At 50.9% G+C, this 16,492-nt stretch overlaps 5 protein-coding genes across 5 annotated transcripts; 4 read left to right on the top strand and 1 right to left on the bottom strand.

Moving 5' to 3' along the window:
• Window positions 1-718: 718 nt before the first annotated feature.
• On the top strand, window positions 719-2,638 carry COL26b_002003 (uncharacterized protein; the record flags this gene model as incomplete). Its single annotated transcript, XM_053174937.1, has 1 exon — window positions 719-2,638. One exon carries the CDS (start codon window positions 719-721, stop codon window positions 2,636-2,638), a length of 1,920 nt encoding a protein of 639 aa, XP_053041232.1.
• A 207-nt stretch (window positions 2,639-2,845) lies between these two features.
• COL26b_002002 (uncharacterized protein) lies at window positions 2,846-5,446 on the bottom strand (the record flags this gene model as incomplete). Its single annotated transcript, XM_053174936.1, has 6 exons — window positions 2,846-3,024; window positions 3,081-3,271; window positions 3,330-3,526; window positions 3,574-4,404; window positions 4,463-4,552; window positions 4,610-5,446. The coding sequence occupies 6 exons, from the start codon at window positions 5,444-5,446 to the stop codon at window positions 2,846-2,848; spliced, it is 2,325 nt and encodes a 774-aa protein (XP_053041231.1).
• Window positions 5,447-7,224: 1,778 nt separating this feature from the next.
• On the top strand, window positions 7,225-7,578 carry COL26b_002001 (uncharacterized protein; the record flags this gene model as incomplete). Its single annotated transcript, XM_053174935.1, has 1 exon — window positions 7,225-7,578. One exon carries the CDS (start codon window positions 7,225-7,227, stop codon window positions 7,576-7,578), a length of 354 nt encoding a protein of 117 aa, XP_053041230.1.
• Window positions 7,579-12,164: 4,586 nt separating this feature from the next.
• COL26b_002000 (uncharacterized protein) lies at window positions 12,165-13,364 on the top strand (the record flags this gene model as incomplete). Its single annotated transcript, XM_053174934.1, has 1 exon — window positions 12,165-13,364. The coding sequence occupies one exon, from the start codon at window positions 12,165-12,167 to the stop codon at window positions 13,362-13,364; it is 1,200 nt and encodes a 399-aa protein (XP_053041229.1).
• A 1,098-nt stretch (window positions 13,365-14,462) lies between these two features.
• COL26b_001999 (uncharacterized protein) lies at window positions 14,463-15,859 on the top strand (the record flags this gene model as incomplete). Its single annotated transcript, XM_053174933.1, has 4 exons — window positions 14,463-14,698; window positions 14,746-14,995; window positions 15,050-15,507; window positions 15,571-15,859. 4 exons carry the CDS (start codon window positions 14,463-14,465, stop codon window positions 15,857-15,859), a joined length of 1,233 nt encoding a protein of 410 aa, XP_053041228.1.
• Window positions 15,860-16,492: the final 633 nt, after the last annotated feature.

Genomic DNA, 16,492 nt, shown 5'->3' with positions numbered 1-16,492 from the left:
TATAATTTGCTCTCGTTCCGACATGGTCTGTGTAGGTTGAGGGAGTGGTGGCCCAGGGTGAGGATGCCACGCTAGAAACACTGTCCGAGGGACCACTCATCCTGAGAGAATGCAAACAATTGAGACGACGAAGTGACTGAGAAGGATTGAGAATCTTTCTTATACCTCAGAAGCCTTCAACTTCTGTAGAGTAATCAATTGATTACTCAACTCACGAATCACGACATTAAGAACCGAATGCGAAAGCCGATGTTCAAAGGAAATCATCGTGCACAGATGGTATCGTGTTATTCGGAAGTGGGTACCCCTCTCGGCATTTCATCATGCTTGATTGGCAGGCCAGCAAACGAAACCCCGACGACGACGAACCGCTCCATAAAACTTCGGGGTTTCCAAGCAATTCCGTCAGTTTGCGCGAGGTAAGTGGCTCAGGTCTGTTCCGTTGACGTGGAAGTCGAGAGCCCTTGAAAGTGGTGATCATGAACCGTGTTCAAAGTCCATGTCGGGAAGGTTTCGCCTTCATGTCAAAGTCCCGGGGCTTCCTTAGAGTAATCAAACTGACGATGGAAAGCACATATAAAACATTGCGAGCTCAGTTGCATGTTGAAAAATTGAAGTCTGGTTCATTATCGATTACTTCAATACATAAGCCATTCATTCAGCATCCTCAACCGCTATAAAATTCCCTCTTTACCGGAACCCACGAAAATCTGTCAAGATGGCTGCTATCGACGCGATTGCGAGCAAGTATGAAGCCGAGCGCGAGAAAAGATTCAACGCCATCTCGGCCGGAGGAGGAGGTCGCCTCAAATTCAGAAGCAGCGCCCTCATGAACGACCTCGACCAAGACCCGTGGGCCGATTACGACAACCTCGCAAAGCAAACCCCGCCATTGCAAGACGGGTCTGAGATTCGCTTTCTAATCCTCGGCGCAGGTCATAACGGCATCTTGTTCGCCTATCATCTGATCGCTGCCGGCTTCAAGGCGTCTGAAATCGTCATCGTGGATGGGGCCGGCGGTTTCGGAGGCACATGGTACTGGAATCGTTACCCGGGGTTGACCTGCGATGTTGAGGGGTACTGTTACCTGCCGCTCCTCGAGGAGACAGGATTCGTGCCCAAGCACCGCTACTCCAAGGGCGAAGAGATTCGCCAAAATGTTGAGGGCATCGCCGAGAAGTTCGGCATCCAGGGCATGTTCTGCACCAAAGCAAAAAGTGCAGACTGGGATGAAACTCAGAAGCGATGGAATGTCAAGCTGAGCCGCGACTTGGGACCGAACCACCAGGATCTGAGCGGCGACTTTGTCGTTCGTGTTCAATTCCTTATGCCTGCTGGCGGTCTCTTCTATTCCCCAAGCGCGCCTGACGCTCCCGGCCTCGAGGGGTTCATGAAGAATCGCGAAATCTTCCACACGGCTCGTTGGAATTATGCATACACCGGCGGATCCCAGTCCAAGCCCGACTTGGTAAACTTGCAAGACAAGAGGGTCGGCATCATCGGCACCGGTGCCACGGCAGTCCAGGTGGTCCCCGAACTAGCCAAGTGGGCAAAGCAACTCTACGTCTTCCAGCGCACCCCGTCCTACTGTGGCCCCAGGGAACAGGTCGAGACAACTCCTGAGAGCTGGGCAAAGGTTGCTGGAGAGCCGGGCTGGCAGTCTAAGAGGGTGAGAAACTTAAACAAGTACCTCAACGATCACCCCGAGGCGGTTCCTGAGGATGATCTACTCAAGGATGGCTGGAGTCGTGCGCGCCAATTCTCTGGACTTATTGGCAGCCCCCGAGCGAAGGATATCACGCCCGCCAAGGTCCCTGAGCATCTGAAGCGGATGATGGAGCTAGATGCAGGAATTGCAACTGATCTTCGGAAGCACGTCGACCACGAGGTGGACGATCCGGAGGTAGCTGAGAAGCTCAAGGCCTGGTACCCTGGCTGGTGTAAGCGTCCGACTTTCCACCAAGACTACCTCAAATCCTTCAACCGCCCCAACGTCACGCTTGTCGACACCGACGGCCAGGGCATCTCCGGTTATACCGACGGTGGTATCTTAGTTGGAAAGGGCGAATCGGCCAAAGAGTATGAAGTCGATGTGCTCGTGCTGGCTACTGGCTTTGCAACCACGACTGGTGTAGATGGAGACCCTGCCCAGGTCCTCGACATGCCCATCCGAGGTCGCGATGGCCGCAGCTTGACGGACAAGTGGAAGGCCGATGACTTTGCAACCTTCTTCGGCGTCGCCACCCACGACTTTCCCAACCTGCTGTTCTACACAGCCAAGGGCGCCACGGGCTCGGCGAACACTACATACCCGCTTACCATCGCAGCAAAGACGGTTGCGCACATCGCGAAGACGGCGGTGGAGCAGGCTACTGATGCTAGCCGGCTTGAGGTGGAAGTCAGCAAGGAGGCAGAACAACGCTACACCGAGAGTCTGAAGCCATACAGCCCGTGGTATGCTACTGTGGCATCTTGCACTCCCACATATTTTACGGATTACAGAGACCCGACCAAGCCAAAGAACCCCGAGAACAAGAAGGGACCTACGGTGGGATGGAGTCTGGGCACAGTGGCATTTGAGGAGGCTGTTGACAAATGGATCGACGGTGGTTTGGAGGGTTTCGCTGTTCGGGGCTGAGTAGAAGTCATCCAGACTGAGATAGATCAGTAGACCTACCTTTAGACTCAGTCTTTGCAATTGGTTTTCGGGCACGGTTAGAATAGACGATTGCCTGAGCTTGGTTGCTGTATTGATGAACCTTTACGTCTCTTCGCTATGCATGTAGTCAAATATGTACCTCTATCTTTGTTCACAGTCATATGTTTATATCATCCCAGCGACAACTCATACTCGTCCGACTTGGATCGGGTCGGCCGTCTGGGTTGACGCTGCCGGCGGTGCTGGAGGATTCGATGTAGGGCAGAATTTCTTCTTGATAGCTTCGGCATTCCCAGCAGCATCAAGTGAACCCAGCAAAGTCCCGAGCTCGCCCATTCTCTGGGCAATAGAGACGAACATGCCAGCTACGGATACGAGTTAGCAACTATTACTCGGGACCAACGATGATCATAAAACTTACCTTCAGCGTGCCAGAGGTAATGGCAATGGAACGCCCAGACACCAGGGTTATCTGCCAGGATGCGTATGACAATGTGCGAAAACCCAGGGATGGTGACGGTGTCTCGCCGCATGGGGTTGTCAAAATTCCACGTCGTTCCACTCTGTCCAAATAAGCCGTGACCCCAGCCAACGATTTGGAAGTTTTGGCCGCTATTGGTGTGTTAGCTACAATCATCGCGATCGATAGATCCCAGAAGACTTGACTTACTGCAAGTGCCAAGGGTGAACCATCATAGCATCAGAATTGACCACGATCTGGGCCGCCTTGTCATCCTTGGAATACAGAACAAATTGATCTTTGCCAAAGTCCAACTTCGGGGTCGGTGAGTTCAGGTTTTCCAGCGACATGTCCTGGCCCATGACCTTCCACAAGGTCGCGTCATCCTTAAGTGGCGTGAAGAGGGTCTACTAATGTCAGTCGCTGTTCGCAGTTTCCATGTATGGTGACTTACATCATTGACGTGAGTGCGCACGACATCCCCAACCTTGTCCTGTCGGAAGGTGAAGTAATGGAAGTTTCTGTCTCCAGGAATGTACGCAGTCCTCTTCCTCATCGGCTTGGGCAAGTTGAAGGGCAAGTCTTCGCAGTGGCTACCCCAAGGCTCCTTGCCGAAGCCAGGGCTCGAAGTGGCCTTCAGATTCCAGGCCTGGCCCATCGGCGGGACGCTAATGTCCGTCTCGTCGTACGACAAGATTGCGGTGGCCCCGAACGGGGCGCCGTGCATGCCGGATTTATGATTCTTGTGCGACATGTGGAAACACCTGACAGCGGCGTCCGCACGAATGAGGTAGTTGCCAGCGGTCTGGTTGGCGTTGACGATAACGGAGTAGCGCTGGCCAGGGTTCATGTACACACGGGTGGTGGCGATGGGGTTGACCTCGACTCCATCAATTTCGACAATTTCCATGGTGTGGTTGTCGACCGTGACAAAGATCGGGGTTGACGTGCCGTGGTTGATGAGACGAAGACGAGACTTGGATCCGCTCTTCACGCGCGTGTTGTGCAAGGTGCCCCAGGTGCACTTGGATGAGTCGTCTCGCTTTGAGCTGTGGCCTCCCATCTTGTGGCCGTCGTGGTCCTTCATGTCGGTCATGTCCATGTCCGCCATGTTGTGTTCGCCACTACCCTTGTCGCTGGCCTTGTCGGTGCCTGCGCTGTGCTCGGCGATGCTGGAGCAGTTGAAGGTGTTCTTTCCGTTGATGATGACGTTGTCTGGCGGAGGCTCTCTGCCAGGCTTTGTAGGTGCCCAGGGAGGTGTGGCACTCAAGTATTGATTGAGGAGCTGTGATTCATGTGAGACCCAGATCGTTCATGAGTGAGAGGTGAGTTGTTGGGCTTACGTTTCCTCCGTACTCATGGAACAAGTCACCAACCATGAGAATCTTGTCATCATCAACTGCCGGAATCTTCTCATCCGGGTCATGAATGATCTGGTCATGGATTAGCTCATAGCCCTGAGGGGTATAGATTCATGTGACGGCTCATACCAAGGGTCCAAATAGTCCATCAGTGACCTGAACGGTGACATGGGCATGCCACCAAAACGTCCCTCGTTGGTCAGTGAGGTTGAACTGGTAAGTGAAGCCTTGACCAGGAGGAATCGCGCATTGGGTAACGCCATGAACGCCATCCATCCAAGGTGTGTTCCTCTGGTCGATACCGTGCCAATGAATGGTCGTGCTTTCCTGTAGCATCTGGTTGTTGACGGTTACACGGACTGTGTCGCCAGTGTTTGCCTCAATGAGCGGTCCGGGGGACTGTCCGTTGATTAAGATCATCGATTTCTCGAATCCATCAGGTGAGTGCGACTGCCTGGTAATGTTGAAAACATATTCGCGTAGCGTCGTCGCGTTTGATACCGCAAATCCAGTTTTCAAGTCGAACTGTTGTTCAGGCGTCAACTTGACCTCAGGCGTCTGCGTGGGGACCAAGCTTGTTGTCGCGACAATCGTCGGCGTGACTTCTGCCACGGGCTCCGGCTCGGGCGTCGGGATGGGCTCATCCTGCTGTTGCTGCTCGCCGGCGTGGTTGTCCTCCTCGCCGTGGGCCTCTTCCGGCGGCGCCGCCTTGCTCTGTACGTTGAAAAACTGAAGGAAGATGAGACCGAAGAGCAACAGCATCGACAGGCAAGTGAGACCCAGAATCCACTTGAAGGACCTCCTCCCCGCAGGGCGTCTGTAGGCCGCTTTCTCATCGAACTCGGCGGAGCTGGACAGGAGGGTGTCGCTCGGTCGGCTCTCCACGTCGGAATCCACGGACGATCGGCCCCCCAGCATGGGCTCATGCTCGCGCGTCCCGTCCCGCGGGACCAGTCCGGAGCTCATGGCGGTGGTGGTAATGTACAAGGATATAAAGAAGGAACGAAAAACAAGATTGCTTGCAAATTTACAAAGAATGGGAATGTCAAGGCCGGATTGCGCGAAATGAAACGGGACCAGCAGCAGGCGCTCAGGTCTACATGCGATGGGAGGTCGCCATCGACTTTTCGAACGATTGTTAACGGGAAACGCAGGGAAACGCGGAAACACGTGGTAAAAGGGGCAAAGGCCGGATAAGTAGAAAAAAAGTGTCCACTCAACGATGAAGGGATCCTCTCTTTTTGCTTATATCCGAGTCGTAAGACGCTCGGCTGATAAGGGGCGATGGAACGCTGAGACGTCTGCTAGGCGGAATCGGGAAATGAGCCTGGGCGCTTAGCAACTCGTTTTCTGCAACTCCCCTTTTGTGAGCTTGATGGTCTGGAAATTTCGATGTGTCTGAAGCATGAAACTTTGTGTGAAATGAACGCCCGATTGTGCCGAGACATTTGAGTTTCTGTCAGAGGAAACTCAGGGATAAGTTGGCATGAACGTCTCGGACTCTTTGATCGTCCGGCGCAGTTCTCGATATGCTTTCTCAGCGGCCACTGCTTAAATGCTTTACTAAAGTTCAAGTATGCTCTTCCGCGCGGAGAGTTGCAGGGGTCGTTGTCTCCGTGATCTGCAGCCCGGGGCGCAAATCTGACCACCAACAGCCACTAAACCGCCTGCCAATCTAGCGCTGGTTTCATCCCTTCCCCGTGTCTTCCTTGGGATGTTTCACTCGCACGGTGTTTGCCCGCAGGCCTACAAGACCCCGGGTTGTTTTCATCAGCGCATGCTCGTCAACAGAAAGCATGGAACTGAGTTTTCGACTTATTGAGAATATCAATTGTACTGCCGTTATGAATCTTTCTTCAATAGTCAATAATCGCAGCATATAGACATAGGTAGGCATACATGAACCGGTACTACAACCCGCACTTGCCACCAAAAGCCTGTTGGCCTCTTGGTGCAACCTTCACAGAGCGAATGCCTCCGTTGGTCTTCTTAAGATGCGATTTCAGCCCGTGGGACCCTTTTTGAGCCGCATATCCTTTGGCACAAAAAGCTTCGCACATGGCAGCATGCTTATGTTGTAGTTTTGGAGCGAGTATCATGTTGGTAGATATTAAGTTGTCAGCTTGTCTTCGTCTTCTTTCGCTGTCCACTGAAGTCCAACGTGTCCCATGAGGCCGTTAGTACTAATAGTTCAAAATCGAAACAACGTAGAGACCTCGCATGCGAGCCAAGACGAGCTCAGAGAAAAGATTATACGACGCGAGCAGATAAAAAGATTTGAAGCCTTCGCATCGTGTGGGTGCAAGAAGTTAGTGTTAGGTAACCCCAATGGAGTTGCGATACAATGTTCCGTGGCTTCGACGACAATTACAGCGAAAACCCCATGTTGTCAAGAATTTTGACATATCCGGGCTTTCTATCGCTATTTTGAGAGTCAGCCCTATGTAGGGCGGTGGGGGACTCATTAAGCATGTTGGATCCAGCGGCAGCAACCGAAGTTGGCATCGATTCGAAATTAGATGTCTCCGCAGGGATGTGCAGCCGCAATGAATACCCACCATCTCTCATCGCGGACGCTGATCATAGAGGCAGTAGCTTTCCCTGACGAATATCGTGATCTATCTCTATAAAAGCGTCTCAGACCCTCCCCAATTTTGATGACCAGAGTCAGCAGTACTCACTTCGTTTCGACGTCACTTGGTTTTCTACTATTCCCATACTCATTACGCCATAAAGCTATCACCATGTTAGTCAAAACCCTTCTCATCTCGGCCGCTGTCATCGCAGTTGCATCTCCTGTCGCCGACGTTTCGGGTGATTCCCTGGTCACACCCGTATCCGAGATGCATGGCGGTCTTCAGTTTCTTGAGGCACGCAAGGTCTGCGCTGCTGGCTACCTCGCTTGTCACTACAGATACGGCTTCGGGGACCCGGACCAGGCCGAGTACACTTGCATGTCTCCTACTTGCGCCTTTCTTCGGGACTGCAACTGCCCCCATACCGCCTCCTTCAACCAGAAGCCTGCGTTCCTCTTCACCAAAGGCTGTCGCTCCAAGGCTGCGGCTCGCAACCACCCCAAGTGCTTTGTCGTAAGCTAGATGACAACGATAGAATAATCATATTGGCAACAGTTGAGTTGAGATCTGCTTCTGTAGTATATTTCAATACTCCTAAGGTGGAGTTGGTGTATCTACCTAGGACACGGAAGATGATATTAACCAGGCGTAAGAGCACAACGGCCCCTCAATGCTTCTACCGCTCGCAAGTTCTTTTGGTATTTGTAGAAAATCAAGGCAGCAACTTTGGTACAAACTACAAAAAATTTTCTATCATCTCATAGGAAACTAAACCAACACGTTGTGTCTTTCTCATCCATGATTTCGAAGTTGCATGTGCAATACCTACCTCCCTCGCCAGAGGACTAGGAAAAATTCACCTAGTACTCATAACACACCATAAGAGCACTTTGAACCGTATTCTCTCACAGCCAATTAAAGTAGTACGAAATCTGGGCTCGTTTGTGCTGCGGCTAAAGACCTTCTGAATATCTGGCGCAACCTCTTCTCATCCACAATTGTCCATCAAATCTTCAAGAAACAGGAGGGCTCACTATAAAAGAGACTTGTAAAAAGGCTGGTGCAAGCATACTTCCGTTTCAGATGTCGATAGGAGGCATGTAGCTCCGTTACGTAGAACCCAAACGTCCAATCACAGCCGAGCGCGCTACAAACGTACCAAGGCTAGCAATTTTCATTCTCAATAAGATGTATTCCTTCGAGGACAGATGCTATCTAACTAATTGACCGTTTGTATTTTATCAATTATCTGTTAGAAGGAGTTCGTACTTTTCTCAGAGTTATCCCTTGCACATTCCCACACCGAAAGATCCACCCCTCGTCTCTTCAAGTATTGTCTTATTTTCAACCGTATGCCTTCTTTAGCATAGACTCTACCAGGTAATCTTGAAGCGGTGTCTTCAGAGATTTGAAAGTCGGCCCCGTGCTTCTCCAGCAGCCATACAACGTCCATCCGGCAGTACACTACCGCAGTCCACAAAGCATTCAACCCAAAGCTTCCCTCTTCGACGAGACTAGCCCCACAGGTGACCCAAAGGTCTACGGCGGTGCATAGTCCCATCATGGCAGCATATATCAAGGGCGTGTCTCCTTTGTGGTTTTTTGTATCAAGATCGGCTCCGAAACGAAGTAGGTCCTCCACCACAAAGATGTTGTGGACGCTGATGGCTTGAAATAAGCCGGTAGGATGATCAAGGTGGTCTATCTTGGCGCTGAGGTCGGCTCCTCGATCTGTCAAAAGCTCCAAAGTTTCTGTCATCTTTTCCGGTGAAGGAGATACCCCGCGTATCCACGAATGTATGCAAGCTGGGACAATTTGGGCTGGGATCTTGGCACCTATGTCCATCAATGTGCGGGACATCTCCACATCCCCCTGACACACTGCGATCCAAAGCATGTCCATCAATTTGCTTGTCATCTTCACATCCCCTCCACAGACTGCGATAGACAGGGGTGTTTCGTCATCAGGATCGTGCATTGCAACTGCATGTAACCTATCTTGTACAAGGATTGTGATAGCGGAGGTGCTTCCTTGGTTAACTGCGTATTGGAGCAGTGAAATCTTATCCCAGTGCGACAAGCCTCTGTTGAAGTTGCACACGGCGTGAAAGATTGCTCCGAACAGATCATAGCGGTTGACCCTGATTGCGAACTCGAGAGCTGACCAGATGTCTCCACGGCTGTGCACACTCTCTGCATTGTATCGAGCCAGTAGTAAGTGTATGACGTCAGCTCGTTCGTGATCTGCTGCAATGCTTAAGGCAGCTTTAGCATGATTAACAGCTAAGTTTTCGTGGTCGATCAATATCCGAATCATGTCGATGGGCTTTTGTGTTGAAATAAGATAGGGAAGCGGAAGTTGCTTTGAAAATATTCGCTGGTTGACAAACAAGGATGGTGCTTCATGGAGAAGCCTTTGTACGATGAAAATTCCGTTTTCATCTTGTTCAATGCCCCACTCAAGTAGTGCCAGTCTTAAATATGGCAGCTTGTGACGGAACTCCTCCAAAGTCCAAGCTGGCAGACAGAACATGTCGGGAATTGGGATTTCTCGAAAAGCCAGAAAGAAAACCGTTTGCTGGATAGATTGCAGCATAGTTAATTCACAGTTTGGCAGGAGACGTTTGCCGTCTTTGGCACAGTCTGTCGATAGACCGAGTAGAGCAAAGATTTGATCGCGCGGATCTGTCGACTCGCTGGCACTGAACTTTTGCAGTACAATGCCAAGGTCTCAGGTATTGTTCCACCACGAGCTCTGCCTCAACGGGCCGGGCAGGACTTCGAGTAATGCTTGCGAGCGACCTTCCATGTCTATGTTCAAGAGATGTGGCATTATGCAAAACACCCTCGTGGGAACTGAGACCCAAGAGCATTGAATATAGGCTGTTTTGGCGTAGGCGGCTTCTTGGACAACCCATACTCTGCGAAACAAGGATCGGCTGAGCAACTCCTTCAACGCCCGTTGCCTGATTTCGTAAAAGTTAGGGTTAATGGTTCTCTTCTCTGAAATGAATTGACGGCCTTCGTCGATCCAGACCTTCAAATGTTCGGCGTTATTCGATGGTCTTGGACGTTGTCGCACTCTTTTGTCCAAAGCTTGAGTAGCTTCTAAAAGTAGTTCGATATCCCTAGTTGTCTTTCCGAGCCAGATGATGACAGCCCATGCAATTTGATAGATGACGCTCATCTTTGCAACTTGATGTGTGCGCTCGAAAGCATCTTGCTGGTTGATACACAAAGCGTCTACCCAGAGAATTCGATCCTTTTCAGGGTCCCTGAGATGCAAAAGCGCATCGTACAGATTAGTTGTGACCGCCACTTTCTGGTCGTTGATGGTAATTGTTTTGGTCCGTGTCGGATCCCCCCGAGTGTAAGAAAGCGCCTCATAGGTGTCATCTCGATCGTGTGGGATTTTTGCCTCGAATAGCTCACCGCAGATCAGCTCGTCATTGTAGTATCGCCGACCTTGAAACAAGCGGAGAAGGCGGATCGTGTTGGTGTTTGGGTCGATAGGCTGATAGTCATAGCTGGACATCGCTCAAGCTCAATCTTGGTCCAAGGTGAGTGTATACGATTTTGAATGAATGCAGAATGGATAGCTCAACAAAACATCAGGCAACTACAGGGCGGGGTAGTTGGGCCTGCAGTAGACATCAAGCGAGACCTGCAAGGTCATTGGCTGATATGCGAATCCACCAAAACAGGCGGGTTCCTGAATGCTTATCACGTGTATAGCATTGGATTTTCGCAACATAATTATTAATGTTCCTTATTGACGCAGCGTTTCTACGAGCCCGAGAGCCCTTGCTTTCGGCTTGACCTTGTATGTACACGCATTAGAGTGATGACTTGACCACCTAGGATAAGTGCCATCTGCACCTAGAACTGGAAGAAATTTGTACACTTCATGTCCGGAGGACCTACAAGATCATAACTTATCAGCTGAAGGAAGTCATCCATACAGATTCGCGGCGCTTGCAGGCACTTCAGGGATTATCTTCGGACAGAATTTCAATGCTTACTGGCTGATGCGGCACCAAAACGCAACTTAATAGAAAGAGATAACTTGAGAAGAATTTGCCGTTTAGTAAATATCAAAGTAAGGGGCATCAAGTAATACGAAGAGAGCTCTACTTGCGAGGGAATTGGCAAGCCTTTCTTCCGCAGACATGCCAGCCAAAAGTGTCACAAGACTGGCCTATCAGAAAGAATACTGAAAATATAACTGTACAGGTTGTGCGCAAATTCCCTCCTGAAAGCATCACTGACCTTCCCAAACAAATGCTGCAAGTTTCTCTCAGTCAGGCTTCAGTTGCCAATTTTCACCACCTCAGACGGGCAGGTTATCTTTATTTTGAGCTTCGACGTCATCTTGTGTCTTCCAATATTGGATGTGGGATTTTGTTGGAACTATGACATAATTACCTTGATGCTTCTATTAAATATCATGTTACGGAACAAATCAAGACAAGCCGTTCTGAGAATCATTAGTCACAGCTGGAATGGAGGAAACGGAACTGATTTCCAGTTTACGATGACCTGAATGCGACTTACATGACTCGGTCGACATTCAAACCAGACCATTAGATTTCTATCCTCACACACAAACCACAATAGCTGCTGAAAGCCTAGCCTTCCAATACGTCGGGGTTTTAGCCAAAGGAGGGAACAAGCCAAATGTTGCATGTGAAGCGAAGGATGCAGTCTGCTGCGCTGAGAGTAGGTTGACGAATCATTTTGGTGAGAACGATCGACCTAGACAGGGGTCGCTTTCTCACTGTATCTCCACAACTCCACAGTGACTTCAGTGAGTGAACTGGAGCGGCCGCCAGGACCCGTCCAAGATGGAACCCTGTTATGGGGAAGTTGGAACTGAAACCGAGGGATTGTCCCGCTACTAACACCTTCGCGGTTTGTAAACGGCCGATCGTCCGTCCGGGCGGAGTTTGACTTCCCCTCGTTCAACCCGCAACTCCGCTCTTCAAGTTAACTCGAAGTTACCAAAAGCTTTAAAAAGATCGTCATCCCTTTTAGTGTGGACCACATTCTTGTCTTCAACTTTTACCTCGCCAACATCAGTTTCTAACAACCCTAATCACCAAATCACTATGGCTCAAGCACACGGCACCTGCGACCCCAAGTTTGAACGGGTCCGCGCCAAATTCCAGGAGTTCGTGGAGTCAGGAGAAGAACTCGGGGCTTCGCTCACGGTCACTATCGTTGGCAAAGACGTTGTCAACATCTGGGGTGGATTTGCCGACGCAGCCCGCACACGTCCTTGGGAAGAAAACACCATCGTGAATGTCTGGTCATCAACCAAGACCATCTCCGCTCTCGCTATCCTCTTGCTCATCAACGACGGTCAACTATCTCCCAATGACAAGGTCTCCAAGTACTGGCCTGAATTTGCCGTCAACGGAAAGGAAGACGTTCTTGTCCGCCACCTGATTTCCCACACTTCTGGGCTGGCCATTCTCGAGGCGCCCGCAGTAGTGGCAGACCTCTGTAACTCTGAGCTCATGACCTCCAGAATTGCGCAGCAAGCTCCGCGCTGGACACCCGGCACGGCTTCCGGCTATCACTCCTGGACATACGGCTACCCAATCGCCGAGCTTGTTCGCAGAATCACGGGTTTGAGCCTGAAGGAATTTGTCGCTCAGAAGATTGCTGGACCCGTTGGTGCGGATTTTCAAATCGGTGCCAAGGAGAAAGACTGGCCCCGTGTTGCGGAGTTGGTTCCTCCTCCGCCCTTCGTTCCACCCAGCGAAGCGGAGATGCCCCCTCCCGACTCACTCATGGCAAAGATGTTCAACCCCTTCCCGGATGCCGGTTTTGGCAACTCGCCAGAGTGGAGGAAAGCTGAGATCGGAGCGGCAAATGGACACACCAACAGCAAGGGTCTTGCGACAATTTGGTCTAGGGCAGCTACAATCAGCGACGAAAGCAAGCGATTGCTGTCGAAGGAAACAATTGATCTGATCTTTGAGGAGCAGGCATACGGTACGGATCTGGCTATTGGTCAAGTTGTCCGCTTTGGTACTGGTCTGGGCATCAGAGGCAACGGAGATGCCATCATCGACTCCTGGATCCCCGAGGGTAGACTTTGCTTCTGGGGTGGATGGGGTGGCTCCATGACTGTCAACGACATCGACCGCCATATTACGATCAGCTATGCGATGAACAAAATGGACCCCGGCACTGCGGGCAACGCTGCTGTCAGAGAGTATGTGGCTCAGGTTTACGAGGCTTTGGGGGTGCCGATTCAACGAGACTCCACCAACGAGAAGATGAAGATGTGGAAGTCTTAGCTTAGGAGGTAGCGACTTAGATACTTGAGCGAATCGTTGGCTGGTTTTGTAACAAATATTTTATCGAGCGTGTGTGCCCAGAAATCAGGAAGAGAATATGGATGTCGCCTCAAGGGAGCACTTGACATTATAATATTGACTAGATGAATATACCACATCTTTGAACTCCACAACGCAGAAGCAGTGTTTTGAGAATATAGGTCCGAAATAGAGGAATGTCTGACAAGCTCACCAGTCAGCCTTTTGATCCCTACATCCCATCTGCAACTCATGTTACGGAGTTTGACGAGGCACTTTAGGAAATTAGGATGCATTGAGCATTTCAGAGCATCCTCAATAAGCAGAATTGTCTAGCAGGGCTTATGCACTACTGAAAACGCTGGCAATCATCTACCGACACTTTCAAAGATCGAGAAGGTGCATCTAGCGCTATCTTATGTCAGAACTCAATGCACGCAAGTCTCGGGATAGGTAATACCAGCCACCTTTACCGAGGCTGTCAGCATCGCACGATGGTTGCTTGGCTGTTGGCGATTTGTTGGTGGTCCCCATAACCCAATCTATTTTATCCGGGCTTTATCTGCGAGCCTTCCAATCGGCTTCGTATCTGATTCCAGGAGGTCCTCCGCAACCGGGTTCGCGACTGGTTCTCTTAAGTCATGCCCCTGGTCAAAGTAAGCAAAGACCTTGACGGTGAAGACCCCCGCGCGCACCATCCCTGTGGGATAGGGCTGGCGTATCCAGCAACTGGCGAGAGTCTCGCCGCCAGAACGAATTGATTACTTGGCGATGTTACATGCCTGCATGGCTAGTTCGCATTTCTAGGTCCGAATTCTCCACCTTTACTCGCTCGAATAAGCAAAATCATGTCGCTAATGTTTAGTTTCGGTCTTCTGTGCCTTCTTGGCGCTGTTCGGCAACCCGACGGGGAGGGTTCTTCGGACTCTGCATATATTCTCGTGTCACCTCTGTCCTGCTGCTTGCGCTGTTATCCTTCCTTCTTCTTCTTTGTTCGAACTATTCGGATCACTTCGCAGAAGAGAAGGTTTCGAGGTCCACTCGGTTTCCTCAAGATTGCTTGTAAAGCTGCCCGACAACATGAAGCCTTCGTTCTTTGGCTTCTTAGGCCTTCAAGTTGCCTTGCCAATCTTAGGCAGCCCAGTGCCTGGTTCGACGGGTCCCGAGGTGAGGCAAGCCGCTGATGATGGGTTTCAGCAGCTTGCATCACTCGCCCAAGCTGCCTACGACAAAACGAAGTCTGCAATTGATGCCAGCAAGACTCAGAAGCGCGCCGGTACTTGTGGTTGGCATAACATTCGAATTCGCAGAGAATGGTGCGTACGCACGTCTTCTTAGATTCTCCGTACACTAAAACCCGCAGGGGCGTCTTGAGCCGACAAGAAAGACTTGACTACATCAGTGCAGCCAAGTGCCTGCAATCGAAGCCGGCGCTGACTCCCTCGTCGGCGGCTCCTGGGGCAAAGACTCGCTTCGATGACTTCGTGGCTACCCACATCAATCAGACCCTGACTATACACTACACGGGGAACTTCCTCTCTTGGCATCGATACTTCACATGGATTTACGAAGAAGCTCTCAGGAACGAATGCGGATACAAGGGCACTCAACCTGTAAGAATCTTCTACCTTTGATGATGCTTTCCAGCTACTGACATCTTGCGACAGTACTGGGATTGGACTAAAACTGCCGTCTCGGGTATGGAAAAGTCGCCCATTTTCGACGGCAGTGAAACGTCAATCTCTGGTGACGGCGAGTTTATCCCTGACCGAGACGACATCATTCTCGGAGGTCAAAATGGCCTCCCTCCCATCAATCTGCCTGTAGGCACCGGTGGAGGCTGTGTGACCTCCGGCCCGTTTAGGAATATGTCGGTCAATCTTGGTCCTGCGGCACTTGACCTTCCCGGGGGTGTTTCCGAGGCCAATCCGGACGGTCCTCTGTCTTACAACCCTCGCTGCCTCAAGCGTGACCTCACCACTGCTGTCAATCTTGCATACGCCAACATTACGGCCGTGGTCTCAAACATCCTCAAGCCACAGAACGTTTACGACTTCCAAATGCAAATGCAGGGTGTTCCTGGCTCGGGTAACATCGGTATTCACGGTGGTGGTCACTACGCCCTGTAAGTCTTGTCACTGAGATCAATCAACTTTGTCATCCGTGACTGGCTAACAAAATGAAACAGCGGCGGAGACCCAGGAAGAGATGTCTTCACCTCCCCAGGCGACCCTGCCTTCTACCTCCACCACTCCATGATTGACCGAGTGTGGTGGATGTGGCAGATGCTGTCTCCTCAAGAGCGTCAGTATGGCGACATCTCCTTGAGCGGCACCAACACCTTCCTGGACCAACCTCCCAGTGCCAACACCACTATGGACGACCTCTTGGAGTATGGGTGGGTTGGTGGTGAGCCGCTGAAGATCAGAGATGCCATGAGCACTGTTGCCGGGTCTTTCTGCTATGTCTACTTGTGAGGCGGTGGGTTCAGGGTCAAACTCCACGATGATGAGAGCTTCCAAGATCCTAATTATATCGAGCGCTGCTTAGAACAAATGTCATAATAGTAATGTTTGTTCCTCTGAAATTTCAGGAGTATCTGCGCGGAGTTGCTGCGATTATCGAATCTTCTGTCCACATGCAGTACAGTTGTCAGGTTGATGTGGCTTTTGGAAAAGACCATTTTGAGAGGTCAATAAATCCTTCGCGGTCTCGGGGCCCACGTGCAATGAATTCTTTTATGTACCCAACACAATTTGTGCTTACAACTGGATGCAGTCGGAGAATTAGCATCACCCAAAACGGCAAACTGCGCCTGTTGGCTGGCCTTTGAGAAATGATCATTCGACAAGGGATATGACGTGACCGCTGGTCGGGTAGATATCGGGAAAAACCACCCATGCCACTGCACCAGTTCCTCGGCGCTTTTCTTCGTTTGTTTCCACTCTATTGCCTGTAGACCGTCGCATCGTAAAGTAGATGGAGAATTCGCTGGCTGGTCTAGATCGAGTTGACGGGTGGCATCCACTTGGTGCAGTGATACCATCGAGTCCTGCCATAGCGCAATGCCGTTATCGCGCCGTGGCGGCTCGCTTGAGATATGCTCAGGT

Source organism: Colletotrichum chrysophilum, assembly GCF_026319265.1.
Source record: "Colletotrichum chrysophilum strain AFK26 chromosome Unknown scaffold_9, whole genome shotgun sequence".
Taxonomy (NCBI): domain Eukaryota; kingdom Fungi; phylum Ascomycota; class Sordariomycetes; order Glomerellales; family Glomerellaceae; genus Colletotrichum; species Colletotrichum chrysophilum.
Note: the sequence above shows the minus strand (reverse complement) of the source record. Positions and strands in the feature narration are given on the sequence as shown.